A 15,219-nucleotide genomic window follows, 5' to 3' on the forward strand; every position below is an offset into this window, starting at 1 on the left:
TTTAAAGACTGTAAATCAGTCACCATACTATTTTATGGTCTGTGTATACAGTATATATATTTACACATAAAGAATTTAGATCTATTATAACTACAAAAGTTTGTAGTTAGTAAATTTTTTGTTATGGTCTATTTTTAAACTGCAAGGTTTTCTTTGTAAAGGGTAAAATAAAGTTTAAAATGATCACTTTTAACATTATGTTTACACTTTATGTTATAATTATGAACTGTGCCCTATAGACTACCTTTAATATCAATCCTGTCTTTTTAGGGACTTTTACCAGGTTTCCCACAAAGGCTGTTAGTGCCCCTGAACCCAAGGAAAAAACAAAAAACAGAAACAAAAATAGATTGACAATTTTTTCAGAGATCAAGCCAAGTTTTACAAGTATATTAAACATGAAATGTTGTTTTTTTTCACAGACAAGTACTTTTCTAAGAAGAATAAAAAATTGTTGATAATTTCTGTGGATTTTAAACATACGTTTGCATGCTTGTGTTTGCATAGATATTTTACTAATAGAGCGGATGCGTCCTCCGTGTGGCTGTTGCTGGGAGCTGCAGCCAATCAAAGCAGCAGCCCTCCAATCCAATGCATGCACTTTGGTGGCTGAAGAGGTATGACATCATGCTCAACTGCAACATCTTCTACAATTAATTTATACTAAATGAACGCTATTTTTTTAAATAAAATAAATAAATGAAAGAATTAAACCGAGCGCACTGCATTGTTGTTCCGCCGCGCGCGCATCTACCTCTCTGTCTCTGTTATTATGGGCAGAGCTGCGCGTCTCCGTCCAGAGGAGGGGGAAGAGATACTCAGTCTGTGTGAAAAACAGCTGTGACTGGGCTCCGACCATGTAATATCCCGCCTGTGCGTTCTAGTATTGTGCTCATCCGCCGCCATGGATCCAGAGAAAACCCTGACTTTCTGCCTCGGGCTGCAGGCAGAGGAGGTAATGTAATGCAGTCTTTCTTTGACACACTGCTGTCAACAGCGTTGCTTTGGTGACTCTGCAGAGCAGCATGCTTCCCTTGGCCCACTGATCTATTGACAAACATGTCCATCAACCTTTATTCCTCCATCATAGGAAATCTTTCAAAATTATTTGAACTTCTTCACCAATATTAAGGAAAGAACTGTGCATTGTCCAACAAAGGATACTGCTTTTGTTTTTATTTGGATGAGATTCAATAAAATGTGTTTATAGTACAGGGGACATGTGATTGAACTCTTTATGGATGAGATCATTGGGGTCTCCAACCAACCACAACCAGCATTTCAGGTGAAGGACTGTAAGAGCTTGAACTCAGTACTGTTTATTGGTTAAATGATCATAAGTTATAATTCCTTATTCTATTTGATTCCATTTCTGTGTTGTTGACATGACAATTCAATTTAAATATTAGGATTCTCTCTGAAACGTGAGGTCCCATTTCCAAGACATGTGAAGGCAACATAGAACATCAGAAGAAGGGAAGTATGAATAACATAAATCCACAATATTTTTTAAACATATTTTTAACTAATTTCTAAATTCCTTTATCGAGCATTTGTTGAGCTCCAGTCAAATATTTTCCTTTATAGACCCACTCCAATGAAAATCGTTTTTTTTTTTGATGACGATGGACAAAATATAAAGCAAAATTAAGATCAAAATTGCCTTTCTAAGTATTTCTTTATTTAAATTGTTGTGAATTAGGGGCAGACAAAAAATGCGTATGTAACAAAAAAACTTGTAGATGTGACAGAAGCTACTTCAGCAGGCAACAAGTTCCCTGATGGATGATGGGAAGTGGGGGTAGGCTTACTTCGTACCTACAGTCCCTACCACAACTTCTAATGAACTACTGCTGCTCTGCAGAAATAATGTCACAGAACACGACAGGTTTTCTAGGACAAAAGGCATATGCATAATTCAAAGAGCACTGGTTTTACAATAGATCAAAAGATGTTTGGAGTGGGACTTCAATAATTGTGTCCTGAGCACATAAGACAAGTTTCTACATTATTAGTGTAGTCATATATAAATGCATTGCCAACACTAGTACCTGTAATCTTGACATAGATTGGAAAAAGTGTGGGTTCTTAGACTAAGGCCTTGTGGCATACCTGAACTCATGTTTAGAACAGTAAACAAGGCATTTTATTGCTTACAATATGAAACCTAACTTTAAAAAGACAATAGTTTGATTTCAAGAGACAGAGTTGTCAAATATTTGAGTTGATACAAGATTTGTTCATCCCGTATGTCACAGTATCATATTTAGCTAAACTGGAATGAGATTTAATGTATTACAAGTACAGCTATTGTTGGCCGTGGGGTTTCCAAATAAGGTTTTAGTTAAAATGTAATGTTTTCCTTTTGATGCGACAATTTGTGTTGTCAAACTATAGTTACTTGCACTTTCGGTACAGTTTGTAATCTGAATTTTCTAGTCGGGGTACTAATACCTAAATTTGACTTTTGTCTCTTGAGTTTTGTCTGTAACTTGGTAGACTGTGGGGGAAGCTTGGGTGGAAATCATTAGTGGTTAATCTGTGGTCTCTGTGGGAGGATAAGTAAATCCACTCGACACTCACTTGCTCCTTTGGTGTTTTTTGGTAGAGCTGCTGCAGGAACTCACCGTGACAGTATTTATGACAGCTGATTTCCCCTCTTGGCTCTGGCTTTTATAGCAGCTCGCACTTCAACTTCCTGAATTTATGCTTCATGGCAACATGCAGCAGCAAATTCTAAATTAGCGTGTCTTCTAATAGAATATATTCTTTTGAAAAAATAAAATCTTTACATAAAGCATTGAAAGTCTGTCTTTTTTATTTTTCCATTTCTTGTTTGATACTATTCTTTTACCAGCTTTCTGTGTCTATTTTTGTTTTTTATTATAAGTATTTTATAGTTTTAGAGATTTAGAGAACAGCCTAAACATTTTGAGTTCTTAAACAGAGATTGTGTTTATGTCATCTGTTAATCCATGTTTTAAAAGGGAAAACTTATAAACATTTCTGAAAGAAGCCTCTCATAAAAATGTTATCTGTGTTTGACAATTTTGGTTCTGGTTTTTAACAAGATACATAACGGCACTGTTGCACTCCTCTGCTTCTTATCAGATGACAATGTCCTTGCAGGGGCTGGTTGCACCTGAAGATGCTACAGTAAGAAAACCAACCTTTTACACAGCAAAACTTCCTAAACAATAAATACAAATTTTGCTGGGTGTACCGTTAAAGAAATACATTACATTATGTACGTAAGTAAGCATTTAAGTACAAGCGTGCCAACTTTAATGTGCAAAGTATTTTTTTTCTGAAGTGAATGTTAATCAATTTCATTAGAATTTACTGAGGATAATATTCATAAAAAATGTTTGTCATTAAGTTAACTCAAAACAGCTCCGCTGCTGAACACTGGTGCCAACCTTCCACCAGAGGCAAGGCGGGGTTCAGTGGCTTGCCCAAGGACACTTTGACAAATGGGTGGGCAAGGCGGGAATCGAACCTGCAATTTTTCGATCAGAGGTCGACTGCACCACGGCCGCCCGTCATGTTTCAATAATCACCTAGGAGATGTTTTCAAATTTCACCCAAATACAAACTGAAAGCATTTTTCTGAAAGGAACACATATATACATAATAATAATGATAATAAATGTTATGTAAAAGGCGCCTTTCTGAGCCCTCAAGGTCACCGTACAACATATATACATTATATTAAACCAATAAACAGTTAAAACAACAATTTTAATACATAGACATTTAAATAAAATATATATAAAAGAGGTAAGAGAGATACGGAGGTGCAAGGTTGTGAAAGACTTTGAATATGTAGAGCAAGACTTTGTATTGAATGTGGTATGGGATGGGGAGCCAGGGAAGCTGTTGACAGATAGATGTGATGTGGTTGATGGAGGGAGTACATGTGATGATACGAGCAGCTGAATTTGGAACCGGCTGAAGTTTATGGAGAGTTTTCTATGGAAGACTAAACAGAAGAGAGTTACAGTAGTCCAGGAGGGAAGTAACTAAGCTGTGTACGAGGACAGCAGTGGACTGAGGAGTGAGGGAGGGCCGGAGAGGTTGTATGTTGTGTAGATGGGACTTTGGCTGAGCGGGTGATGTTAATGTGGAAAGTGAAAGAGAGACTACTGTCAAGGATGACACCCAAACTCTTTACCTGAGGGGAGAGTCAGATGGTGGATCCATCGATGGTAAGAGAGAGGTGATTGATCTTGCTCAAGGTGGATTTGGTGCCTGTCAGAAGAAGTTCAATTTTATTGCTATTGAGTTTTAAAAGATTTGAGGTGGACCAAGATTTGACTTCATTGATGCATTCAACCTGTGTTAATGGAGGTCGTGTGGGGTTGGGTTGGCTAGAGAGGTAGAGCTGGGTGTCATCCGCATAGCAATAGAAATGGATGTAATATTTCTGGAAAATATGACCTAGCGTGAGAAAGTAGATGATGAAGAGGAGGGGACCGAGGACAGAACCCAGAGGAACACCAGTTGTGATAGGTATATAATGAGAAGTGCAAGATTTCAGTTGAATAAACTAAGTACGGTCAGACAGGTAGGAATGAAACCAGGAGAGGTCAGTGCCAGAGATGCCACTGGAAGAGAGTCTGTTCAGGAGGATGGAAGGAGAAATGGTTTCAAAAGCTGAACTAAGATCAAGCAAAAGGAGGATGGATAATAAACCACAGTCAGCATAGAGGAGAAGGCCATTAGTGCTTTTTAGAAGAGTGGTTTCAGTACTAGGAAGTGGACGGAAACCAGTTCGGAAAAGTTCATATGAGATTATTATCTGAACCCGTTTTTTTTAAGGATGGGAGTGACAGCAGCAGTTTTCAGAGCAGAGGGAACAATTCCAGAGGTGAGGGAAGCATGGATTATGTTGGTGATGAGAGGACAAAGAGAGGGAGCTGTGGCTTTAACAAGGATAGTGGGCAGTGGGTCAAGATGGCAGGTGGAAGGTTTGGATTTTTTAATTAATGTGAAGATTTAACTAACTATCTATGATCTACACAAATAAATTTTAATCTTGCTGTATGTAGACAAATGTCTACACAGTAATGCACCAGAAGACAATGCAGCGAGTAGACCCATACTCTCTGGTTAAATCAAAATTCGCTTGAGCAATTTTAATTAAAAACTGCAGATATATTGGGAAATTTTGTGTTATCACTTTTTTAAAAACTTTTGCTATTTGGAAATATTGAAAGACCTTCAGGTTAATAAACCTTATGTCAATTTTGTTGCATTTTTAAAATCAGCACATTCAGGATTTAATACCAGCCCATATCGGCAGAAAAACTATCCTGAATTTAAATCCATTAAAGCAAAGCCTTCCTATGAGAACTGTGCTGTTAAATGTGTGTAAAAATAGGCCATACTTCTATCTTATCATCAGTAACAATGTTACAGCATAAACAAGGTTAACAGCAGATTTGCACATAGATTTTGCTTCCAAAAAATCTTTTTTTGACTTCTACCAAACTTTCCGAACAAAAAAATGTTTACATTTGTGTTAAAAAAAAACCTTAACTTGTTTTTCTCTTATTGAAGGTGCCAGCAAAGGAAATGGAAACGAGCACAATTAAGAAGGTATGTTTGTTTGTGTTGTATTTATCAATGAAAAACTTTGTTATGAGCATTTTATAATAGCAAAAACAAAGCACTGATTGCATTTTTTTTGTATGATTGTGGAGAAAGCTCCTTATCCTTATTTCAGACGATTTAAAGGATTATACATTAAAAAGATTTTTTTAAACTCAATGATCACTGCGAGCAAAATTAAATCTAATGGCTAAAATCTAATGGCTAAAACTTAATTAAAATAATTACAAGTAAAGATGGTCCAAACCATAGAGTACAGGTCAGCTGTTCTGTCAACTTTAATTTCAAGGTTTTTCAATCGGTAAAAAAAAATAAAACTGAATATAATCTACTGCAGTATTAGTTTTTCAGTTATAATTTTAGCAATCAGTTGGGTTATCAGGTGATAAAATAAAATAAAATAAACACAGTCACTGATTAAGAACATATTAAAAATCTGTTTTTTAATTCAGTTAAAAAACAATAAGCTAAAGTGTGAAAACCAAATGACCTCACAGGATTTTTTGTCATTAACCAGTTACCCTTGCTTTAAGTTTTATTACTGTAGCTGTTGACCTTTTATTTCTTCACTTTTGCCCGAGTTATTTAGCAATGTCTTACCAGTAATACTGTAAAATCCACTTATTAGGATGGGAACCACTTTTTTCCCCATGTGCAGCCATCTGAAGATTTTCCATTTACTCATTAGGGTCTGTAACAGAGGTTATCTTTTACAGAAATTTTCACTTAAATAAGTGATTCCAAAATGAGTTAATTTCCAAGATTGGGTGTAAAGTTTATATCGTTCCCTTCGACTTTGTGATTGTGGTGTTCTGTTTTGTCCACTAGGTGGTGAAGCATCATGGGAATGTAGACAGCAAGCCTGCAGTCAGTCCCAAATACTGTCCTGGGGTAAACAACAAGCCCGGTTACCTGTGTGAAACAGGACACTGCTGTGGAGAGACGGGCTGCTGTACCTACTATTACGAAGTCTGGTGTGAGTTGGCTAATGACCTTTCTGCCACCGACCTTCAAAAATTCAATATGTTGAGTTTTTCTAACCCAGGAGAGCTTAAAAAAATTTTCTTTCAAAAAGATATTCAATAGAAGCAATGTTTTAACCTCTTTTAGTACATGAAAATGTCATATTGCTATATTTATACTGAATTACCTTCATATTTGATGAAATTCTGGATTGATCACATTCTATATACGCAGAACTTTTGACTAAAAACAATCAATGGTAATCTGGGATTACAGCCATAGAAATTCAGTGAAAAAAATACTTATCTACTCCTCTTAATGTGTTAATCTGTTGTTGTTTGTTTTGTATTTTCATAAAGATTTCTGATTTCTCCAGGGTTCTGGCTGTTGTGGACAGTACTGATCCTCTTCAGTTGTTTCTGTGCTTACCGCCACCGCCGGGCCAAACTGAGAATACAGCAGCAGCAGAGACAGAGAGAGATAAATCTAATTGCATATAATGGGGCATCCAACTACCCTTCCTCAATGCTGGACCTCAGTATGTCTGTTTTACCTTATTTTAGTTTTTAAATAATTCACAACTCGACCTTTTCTTAAACAGACACCTGGCATGATTTTGGTGTAACCTCCAAAGCCAGGCTGATTATTGGAGGTTTTTGAGACTTAGTGCCTTAGTTTTCAGGCTATTTCTGTCTTACTCACTGTTGATAATACGGGCAAAGTGTGTTAGGTCATCATGGACTGTATTTGGGAACTGGACTGAGTGACCCCCCTCCCTTCTTGCGTTCCAATTAGGGAGCACCTGCTGGCTCTCAAAAGTCAAAATCTCACAGGCTTCTACAGATAAGTAAACAGCCATTATTCAGACACTATACTTGTCAGAATAACCATTCTTGCTCTGATACCTTTTTGTTAACATGTTTCTACTAAGCCAATCAGATGTCTCAATAAAGGAATGTGGTCTCTTGTCGAAGGTTTGTAATTTTTAATTGACATATTCTCCCGACCCCAGCTTCAAGCGGTAGGGGTGTAGACTCGCATCATGCTCACTCCTGATTGGAGACAGTGGTTGCCAAATAAATGATGACTCAGACCGACTGCTCGTTGCTTACTGACGTTGTCTTGATCCAACGTGGCGGCGTCTGTATCGTAAAAAAGTGATGACTGAATTGACTTAATTTCGTCAGAACTGGAATTTTTCTACAAGTACTCACTCATACTCACTCTGTCCAGTTCTCTTATACAGTCAATGTGAGTCATTCAAAATGTGGAAGACACCATTTTAGACAAGGGCAGATCAGACCAGATAAAGTGAGTTGGTATGTTCCATCTTTTGGCTGACAGAACACACTTGATTCCGGTTTATACAAGTAAGTAATGCTTGAAACAGTGTAGACAATGCTGAAAAATAAGCAGGGCAGCAGCTTGAGCATCCCTGACCTTAAGAGCATGTTGCTGTGTGTTTTTACATGCTTACTAGCAACTCAGATCTGTACATTTGCTCTTATTATGCAAGGTTGCTATACAGTTATTACCAGAATTCAAAGCTACTTCCACCTAATCCCATCTGGCACCATGTTAAAATACAAAAGTCCACTTGCTGATAGTTTAAATATACAAACAATTGCAGTTTTCTATCATTGGCTTTAAACTCTTGGTTTATATGCAGGCAAAATTACTGCAGACCCTGTTTCCCCACAATTTGACATGAAAAAATGAAATGCCAGTGAGTGTAATATTTCTGTTTCATTTCATAACGTCAGTGGGATCATCTGTCTGCTTGCTTTTTCCCCTCATACATGACACTCTCATTGGTGATCTGCACTGCGCGTTTCAGTTGACACCTCTGTTGCAGGTTTTCTGACCTCCCTCAAGCTGCCCACCTATGAGGAGGTGGCTGCACAGCCCAGCACCCCTCCTCCACCTTACAGCTCCGTCTTTGCTCTCCAGGGTGATGTAATGGGGGGTCCCAGCTTTTCTTACCCTCACTCTCATCATCACCACCCCTGCAACCCCTGCCCCCCCTACTTGGGCCCCGGCCCGAGCGTCTTGACCTCCTCGCAGAGCTCTGACAACTACACCAGCTGCTCCTGTGAGTCTTGCTCCGTCACCTCCCCCTCCAGCACTTCCTTTTCGGTCCAAGTGACTGATGAGACATACGACAGCAGCCACATCTCAACGCCCAGTGAGGCAGGGGGTAACCTTCCCGACATGGCAAGAGCCAGATCTTCTTGCCCGTCCACACCCTCGCCACCTCCTCAGTCGCAGCCTCCTCCTGATCTTATTCCTTCAACTACTCCTGATGTCATTCCAGTTTGGAGACGTTCCTCTAATGGCTGTGAAGAGTTATCCTTCAGCGCACCTCTGTCACTCCCCTTGCACTCGCATCCAACCCATCCTTCCCATTTCCCGCTCTCCCCCCTCGTTTTGATATCATCTGCTCCTCCCGGTCAGGTCTACCCGCCTTTACCTCAAGACCCGCCATCGGTTCCAAAATCAGGAGATGAGACCTCGCCTTACGATCTGCCCTTAAGCCTCACCCCCTCTCCTCTCACACACCCCCTCCACCTGACAAAGGTGGCTGTCTCTATGCACGGCAAAAACAAGGATGTTCAAAACCAAGAAAAGGAAGAAGAGGAGGAGGAGGAAGACGAAGAGGAGGAGGAGGACCATTTCCAACATAGGCGCCTCACTGGAGACTCGGGCATCGAGGTGTGTCGCTGTCATGTGAAGAGAGAGGAGCAGAAACTGCAGGATGAGTGCTTGGAAGACGGCAACAAAGACATCTTAAGAGAAAGGGAAAGAGCAGACAGGAAGAGGGCAGAGGACAGTTCCCAAAAGATGAGGCCTGCTTTACAGTCACCTCTGGACGGCCAGCTACCCTCACCCTCCTGCAACCCCCACAGTCACGGCGAGGTCCCCCTCTCCGCCCAGACCTCATAAATTGATGGCTAAGGGGGTGTAGGCTGGAAAGGTGAGAGGCTTTAATAGCACTCTATAGATCAAGACAAGTAAGTGAAAACGTTGTATCACTGAAGAAAAGTCTTGTAGGTTCTGGAGCCGCTGTGAAAGAAGAGCCAGAGGGACATGATAGTTTCCGCGGTTCAAGGTCGGAAAAGACCCACAGGATTTTCTAATAGATATGAGACTTGGACTTGGGCTCGAGTCCCACTTAAGACTTATGAACATTTTTCATCAGTTTAATCTTTTTATTATTTTTTATTTTTTAGCTCTAAGACATCACTATCATGTCTAAAATCAAAGCTTCTCTTTACAAAGTTTTTGCAATGCAGAAACACCAACTTTCCGTTATTGTGTCCCTACTTGTTAAAGTAGTTCATTTGCTACAATAAAATGTTCTTTTTGATTATTTTTTAAGACTGGCGACAACTTAAAATGACATTTAAAGATTTGAGACTAGACTTGAACTTAAATGCAAAAGTTTCAGAGTTGATTCATAAAAAAGTTTATCTTTTCCTAATTGTTCAAATAATTCATGATGTTCGAGGGTGAGAGAACTGTCGTTTTTAAACAAAATAGTAAAAATTCCCAATAAATATTTCCCCCTTTTAATGTCCCTTTCTGCCTAAGCCTCCACATCAATAGTACGAGTCTTGCAGGTTCTTGGCACATATCGCATGGAACCCAAACCCAGTGGAAGAAATGCTCGACTTTCTATCCCTATTCTCTATATGATTCAGCATTATAATAATAAAACACTCACTTTAGCTTTATTGGAACAGATCTATTATTTCAGTATCAGGTTTTTACCTGTTATGACTGAATTACACGAGAAAAAAGTCTTTTAGGTGCAAACAAATTAATAAAACTACGTTTCCTCTTGTTTTAGTGCAAAACAGCAATGAAACAAATCTGTTTTTATTTAAAACAGTTACATGAAATTAATGAGAGGATTCTGTATTTTCTGCATTTCCACAGAATGATCCAGATCATGTCACATCCTCTCTATTTAGGTAATTCTTCAAAAATATTGAGTCTTGTTATCCTAAAAATCAGTGTTTTCTTGGACTTCTCTGCCTTTTGCTCATGACTACAAAAGTGGGAAACTACTACTTTTACTGATTTGTTGTTTGAGAGAATCATTTATTCCTTTTTCTGTTTGTTTTCTATTGAAATGTGTGTAAACAGGTGGTTTACAGAGTTTTGGAGTGGTATTAGAGCAGCTCTGATGTCCTTGTTTTATACTCCTACATACCCGGTTATCACATTACCGCTTAACCAAGGACTGAATGTGTTTTAACAGGCGCCTGGCTGTTTGTTTTAGTCACGAAGAAGAAGGCGGGTCGTTTTCCTCCATAGATGAGCTATGGTTTCTGCCAGGTAGTCACTTTAAGCTCGTTATAAAAGATGAGTACCAGTATATAATGAATGTTATGTGTAGCAAAAAACAATTATAGACTTGTACTGTTTATTGAGATTTTTCTCCTCTGCTTGACGTTGGGCCAAAGAAACCTCCTCAGCTTAAAGACCCACTCCGATAAAAAAATTGTGTTTTTGCCTTTCTGAGTATTTCTTTATTCAAATCACAGGAGCAGACAAAAAGATGCTGTTGAAAAAAGCTTGTAAGTGTGACGCAGAACTTGCAACGGTGAGCCACAAGCTCCCTGCTTTACTCCGTTCTGATGAATCCACTTGTAGACAGATAGATCCACGCACGTCTTTATTTTCCTCGTCTGACCTGGGAACTGGCTTAATACTGTACGCCTGGATAGCTCCAATATTGCTTGCCATTGTTGTTGCACTGTTAACGTTTTGTTGGGGTGTGAGGGCCTGTAAGCTAGCAGAAGAGCATGTATACAGATAGATGATGGGAAGTAGGGGTAGACTTACTCGGCACCAACAGTCCCGCCCACAACTCAGAGGCAAATTTCTCATGAATTGCTGGGACTCTGTAGAAACTATATCCTAGAAAACGAAACAGGTTTACTGATTTTGGCTAAGAATGGCATTGTCGTAAGAACGCTTTGAAAATAAATCAAAAGATAATCTGAGTGGGACTTTAATGTGAGTCTGGGGCGAGACAGGTATGTTGGATGCTGCTGGGGGCTTGGAAGGAAAGTGTTTGGTCTTTGTACTGTGAGGAATGCTAAGTAACGATAAGATTTATAGTTTTATTGGTTCTGATCATTTGAATTAAATGTGTCTCTGGAGATTGACTGTTGTCTTCTTGATCCAGACCTGGTTTTGAGGCACATGCAGAATGCACTGCATCTTCTCTGTAGAGAAAACTCTTTGATTGTGGATTAGTATCTTGTACAGTTGAAAATGTCTCAAAGCCCTTTTTGTAGAACATTGTCAACCACATTCATTGTTTAGAGATCTTCAATGAAAATTCGACGTAATTACCTACTTGAAGCTCTTGACAGAAAACTTGGCCATGCTTTGCCGTGTGCCATTCGTTTTCCATTTGGCTTCATAAGTCGAAGGTTTATTCTTTGGTTTTGTGAAGGTCATACTCTAAGGTCATGCTCTAAGTTTTGTGCAATGGCTTACAATTACTGTGGATATTTCATCCACATTTGAACATAATTTGCCTCTGGCAACTATGTGTAATTAGCTCTAAATGTGTTTTCGTTGGTTCCCACTTGTCTGTGATGTTTTTCAAGGTGCCTAGATAAATGCAGACACTCTGTGAGGCATTCTGAAATATGTTTGCCAACATTCTTTGAGTGTACATGTAAGCGGTTCTATATGTTTTAATTCAAACAGTGCTTATCAGTAAAGAAAGCATACATGAGGGTTTAAACTGTTGTCTTTAGCAATAGTACTTTTTCCTTGTTTTCATTAACGCTGGTTTAATGAAAAAAGAAACTGTTGTGCAATAAACATTTACCTCTTTCTAACTCATCCATTAGCTGTGGTGGGTGGAGGCTCCTGATTGTACAAACACAGCACTGTAAATATGTTTGTCTTATGTCTTCTCTCAAGTCCACACTTAGACGATCTGGTTTAGCCTCAGCTCCAGTTTGAACCATGCGTTTTTCAAAAAGCCAAACTTCACTATTTCTGAAGATTTTGTCCCGATGGACAAAAAAAACAAGAGGCCTTTGGGACTTTGACTGTGTCGTCCAAATAAATAGAAGATTATGGAAAAGAAAAGCACTCGTCCTTACATAAGTCTGCATGAGCATAATAAAGTAGTAAAAGCACAAACTGGAGCCAGGTCTATCCAAACGCTGCTCTAAATTTCAAGCCAGTGTTTTTTTTTGTGGAGAAAGAAAATGTAAAATTGTTTTTCTGCAGCTACTGTGTACAGATGAAACGCCTAATCTGAAGACCAAGGCCTGAAGACTGTTACCTTGCTGGAGTTTTGACGTAGGACTGTTTATTTCTTCCTGTAAAGAAATTGTTCACTTTAGATTTTTACTGTTTTATATTGTAATGCAAATAGTTTAAAAAGGTCCTGTATAGACTGTTGGGTGTTTCACTGTATCTCCGAACCCCAGAGCCTTTCAGTCATTTGAGTTTTATTTCAATGTAAAAAAATAAAAGAAAAAATTAGTAATATACGTACATCTTAGACTTAGACCAACTAAAAAGTGTTTCTTATGGTTTGATTTGAAGTGATAAACCTTTCTTCAAGCTGCTACAAGGCAACAGGACAGAATATTTAAATGAGATCATATGTAAGGTCAATATTTGTGCAACATGTTGTGCTTTTTAAAGAGTATCTTTGTGCAATGCTCCCTGCAGCTCCTCAGTGTCGTCTGCATGTGTGAAAGATACTGTCAGCTTTGTTGGTAAAGTCATTGTTGCTTATAGTGAAGCCAAAGTTGAATGTTGACATACTGATCGTAGTTAATATTCAAACACGTCATTGAATTTTTTATTTTTTTTATTATTTTTCCCTCGCTGTAATTCTGTTGGAAAAATGTATGCTTCCTAACTTTAAAAAAGCAAAAGCTTTGAAATTTGTTACACAATAAATGTGCATTCAAGTAAATGTCTTTGTTTGGTCAACATGATGTATAATTGCAGTTTTGGTAAATGTAAACTGTTTCTTCCTTCGAAATGTGGAAAGAAGTTAAACTATTTAATATCATGACATTTACATCTGACCTTCAAGCCTATGTCACTTAAAATGGAATATATGTATACAAAAAAACACCCCTCTCACACTTCCGCGGGTGGTTTCTCACACAAGCTCGGGTCCTCTACCAGAGGCCTGGGAGCTTGAGGCTCCTGCACAGTGTCTTAGCTGTTCTTAGCACTGCGCCACTGGTGTGGATTGTTGATCTTTTACCAAAACTGTAAAATATGTAAAAAAAAAAAAAAAAACAAAGTAAAAATGCATAATCATCTTGTCCACATATTAAACTGTTTAAATAAAGAACGTAACAACTGAACAGGTTCATAACCTTCTGAGCTTCAGGGCTGTTGAATCAAATGGAAAAATTGTAAACATGACTTTCACATTAGTTGAGGACTGAAATTTGTGTGCAAATAATTTTTCATTAGATGTCACTTTATATTGGATTCACTTTTGCTTTGCTTTTTGAATAAATTATTAGCTTGTCTACATTTAACCCTTATTTGTTTTTTTTTATTAAACAACTTTTCGTTTTATGCTTTAGAGATTAATTTAATTTGCAAATGTTCTTTGCTACTTTTAAGAATAAACAAGATTGTTTGTCAATGCCAATTGTTAATTTACCTATAACACATTTTTTTAAATCCCAATTTACTCCTGACAAAAACAGAAACTGGAGAAATTTGAGCAACGCCAGAACTTTTTACTAATAAATTGCTATAACTTTCAGGTTCAGATTCTTAAGTATTTCATTATCAGAGTGAGAATTCTCACAAAACAAATATTTATCACTACTGCACCACAAAATAAAAAATTAGGCATATAAGGTAAATATAAAATAAAAATGTATTTTTTTATTAATTATTAATCCCTAATATCTTTTTATATGTTTTCAAGATTTATTTTTTACGTGTAAATGATATTTTTGACTAATTTACACTTAAAACATTTCCACATCTCTGCAAGTTGTCTATGTTGTGGGAAATTATGTTTTTTTGTCTGATAAACATAAAACATTTAGTTTGACAACATTTCTGGGTTTTAAAGTTTTGAGGCATCGATGCATTCCTTATTTAATTCTATTATTTCAGTATGTATTTAGTAAGTTGAAAAAGTTATTTTAGAATGAAGATCAATTGTTGTTTAAGCCTCAATGCTCATGTAGTTTATGCAGAACTGTATTTTAAAAAATGAAAATGTACCACTCCAACTAACTTCCTAGTAAATTAACTTTGAAACACAATAATACACTCTGCTGTTGAATATAAAATATAAAAGCATTTATGTCATCTCAGTGGTGGTGGATTCCTTAAAACCCTTGTGCTGTCTTAGATGACCCCACCCTTACATTGACGTGTTCTCCCTACCATGACAAAGGTGGATAAAGGTGGAAAGATTTCATGTAATCCATGGACACCAGTGAGGTTCACAAATCATTAAAGAAAAAAGGTTCAGCGCACTGTCTAGTGGGTCTAGATGACTCCCAATGTTAAAGTGCCTAGGATAGCACAAGGGGTTACAGGCAGTTTGCAGTAAAGTGTGTACAGAACTTGCGCCTTTAGCCCCACCAACTGGTTAAAATTGGAATGACA

At 37.9% G+C, this 15,219-nt stretch overlaps 1 protein-coding gene across 3 annotated transcripts; it reads left to right on the forward strand.

The window, feature by feature from the left end:
* Positions 1-521: 521 nt before the first annotated feature.
* On the forward strand, positions 522-13,537 carry LOC101169768 (uncharacterized). Of its 3 annotated transcripts, XM_020703439.3 has the most exons (7): positions 522-617; positions 781-955; positions 3,112-3,156; positions 5,563-5,601; positions 6,442-6,589; positions 6,953-7,114; positions 8,432-13,537. In XM_020703439.3, exons 2-7 carry the CDS (start codon positions 905-907, stop codon positions 9,517-9,519), a joined length of 1,533 nt encoding a protein of 510 aa, XP_020559098.1. In that variant the 5' UTR covers positions 522-617; positions 781-904; the 3' UTR covers positions 9,520-13,537. The 3 variants fall into 3 exon arrangements, with proteins under 3 accessions (XP_020559098.1, XP_078808552.1, XP_004065957.2); XM_078952426.1 differs by lacking the exon at positions 3,112-3,156; XM_004065909.4 differs by lacking the exon at positions 522-617 and having other exon boundaries at positions 769-955.
* The last annotated feature ends 1,682 nt before the right edge of the window (positions 13,538-15,219 follow it).

The sequence above is a fragment of the Oryzias latipes genome, chromosome 1 (assembly GCF_053564925.1).
Source record: "Oryzias latipes strain Hd-rR chromosome 1, Olatipes_Hd-rR_3.1".
NCBI lineage: Eukaryota > Metazoa > Chordata > Actinopteri > Beloniformes > Adrianichthyidae > Oryzias > Oryzias latipes.

What these genes read in the sequence shown, in the direction of transcription:
- LOC101169768 (XM_020703439.3), top strand. Translation starts at nt 905, where the DNA reads ATGGATCCAGAGAAAACCCTGACTTTCTGCCTCGGGCTGCAGGCAGAG. An exon ending in TCGGGCTGCAGGCAGAGGAG is followed by an intron (nt 956 to 3,111) that starts GTAATGTAATGC and finishes GCTTCTTATCAG; the next exon opens with ATGACAATGTCCTTGCAGGG. An exon ending in AAACGAGCACAATTAAGAAG is followed by an intron (nt 5,602 to 6,441) that starts GTATGTTTGTTT and finishes TTTGTCCACTAG; the next exon opens with GTGGTGAAGCATCATGGGAA.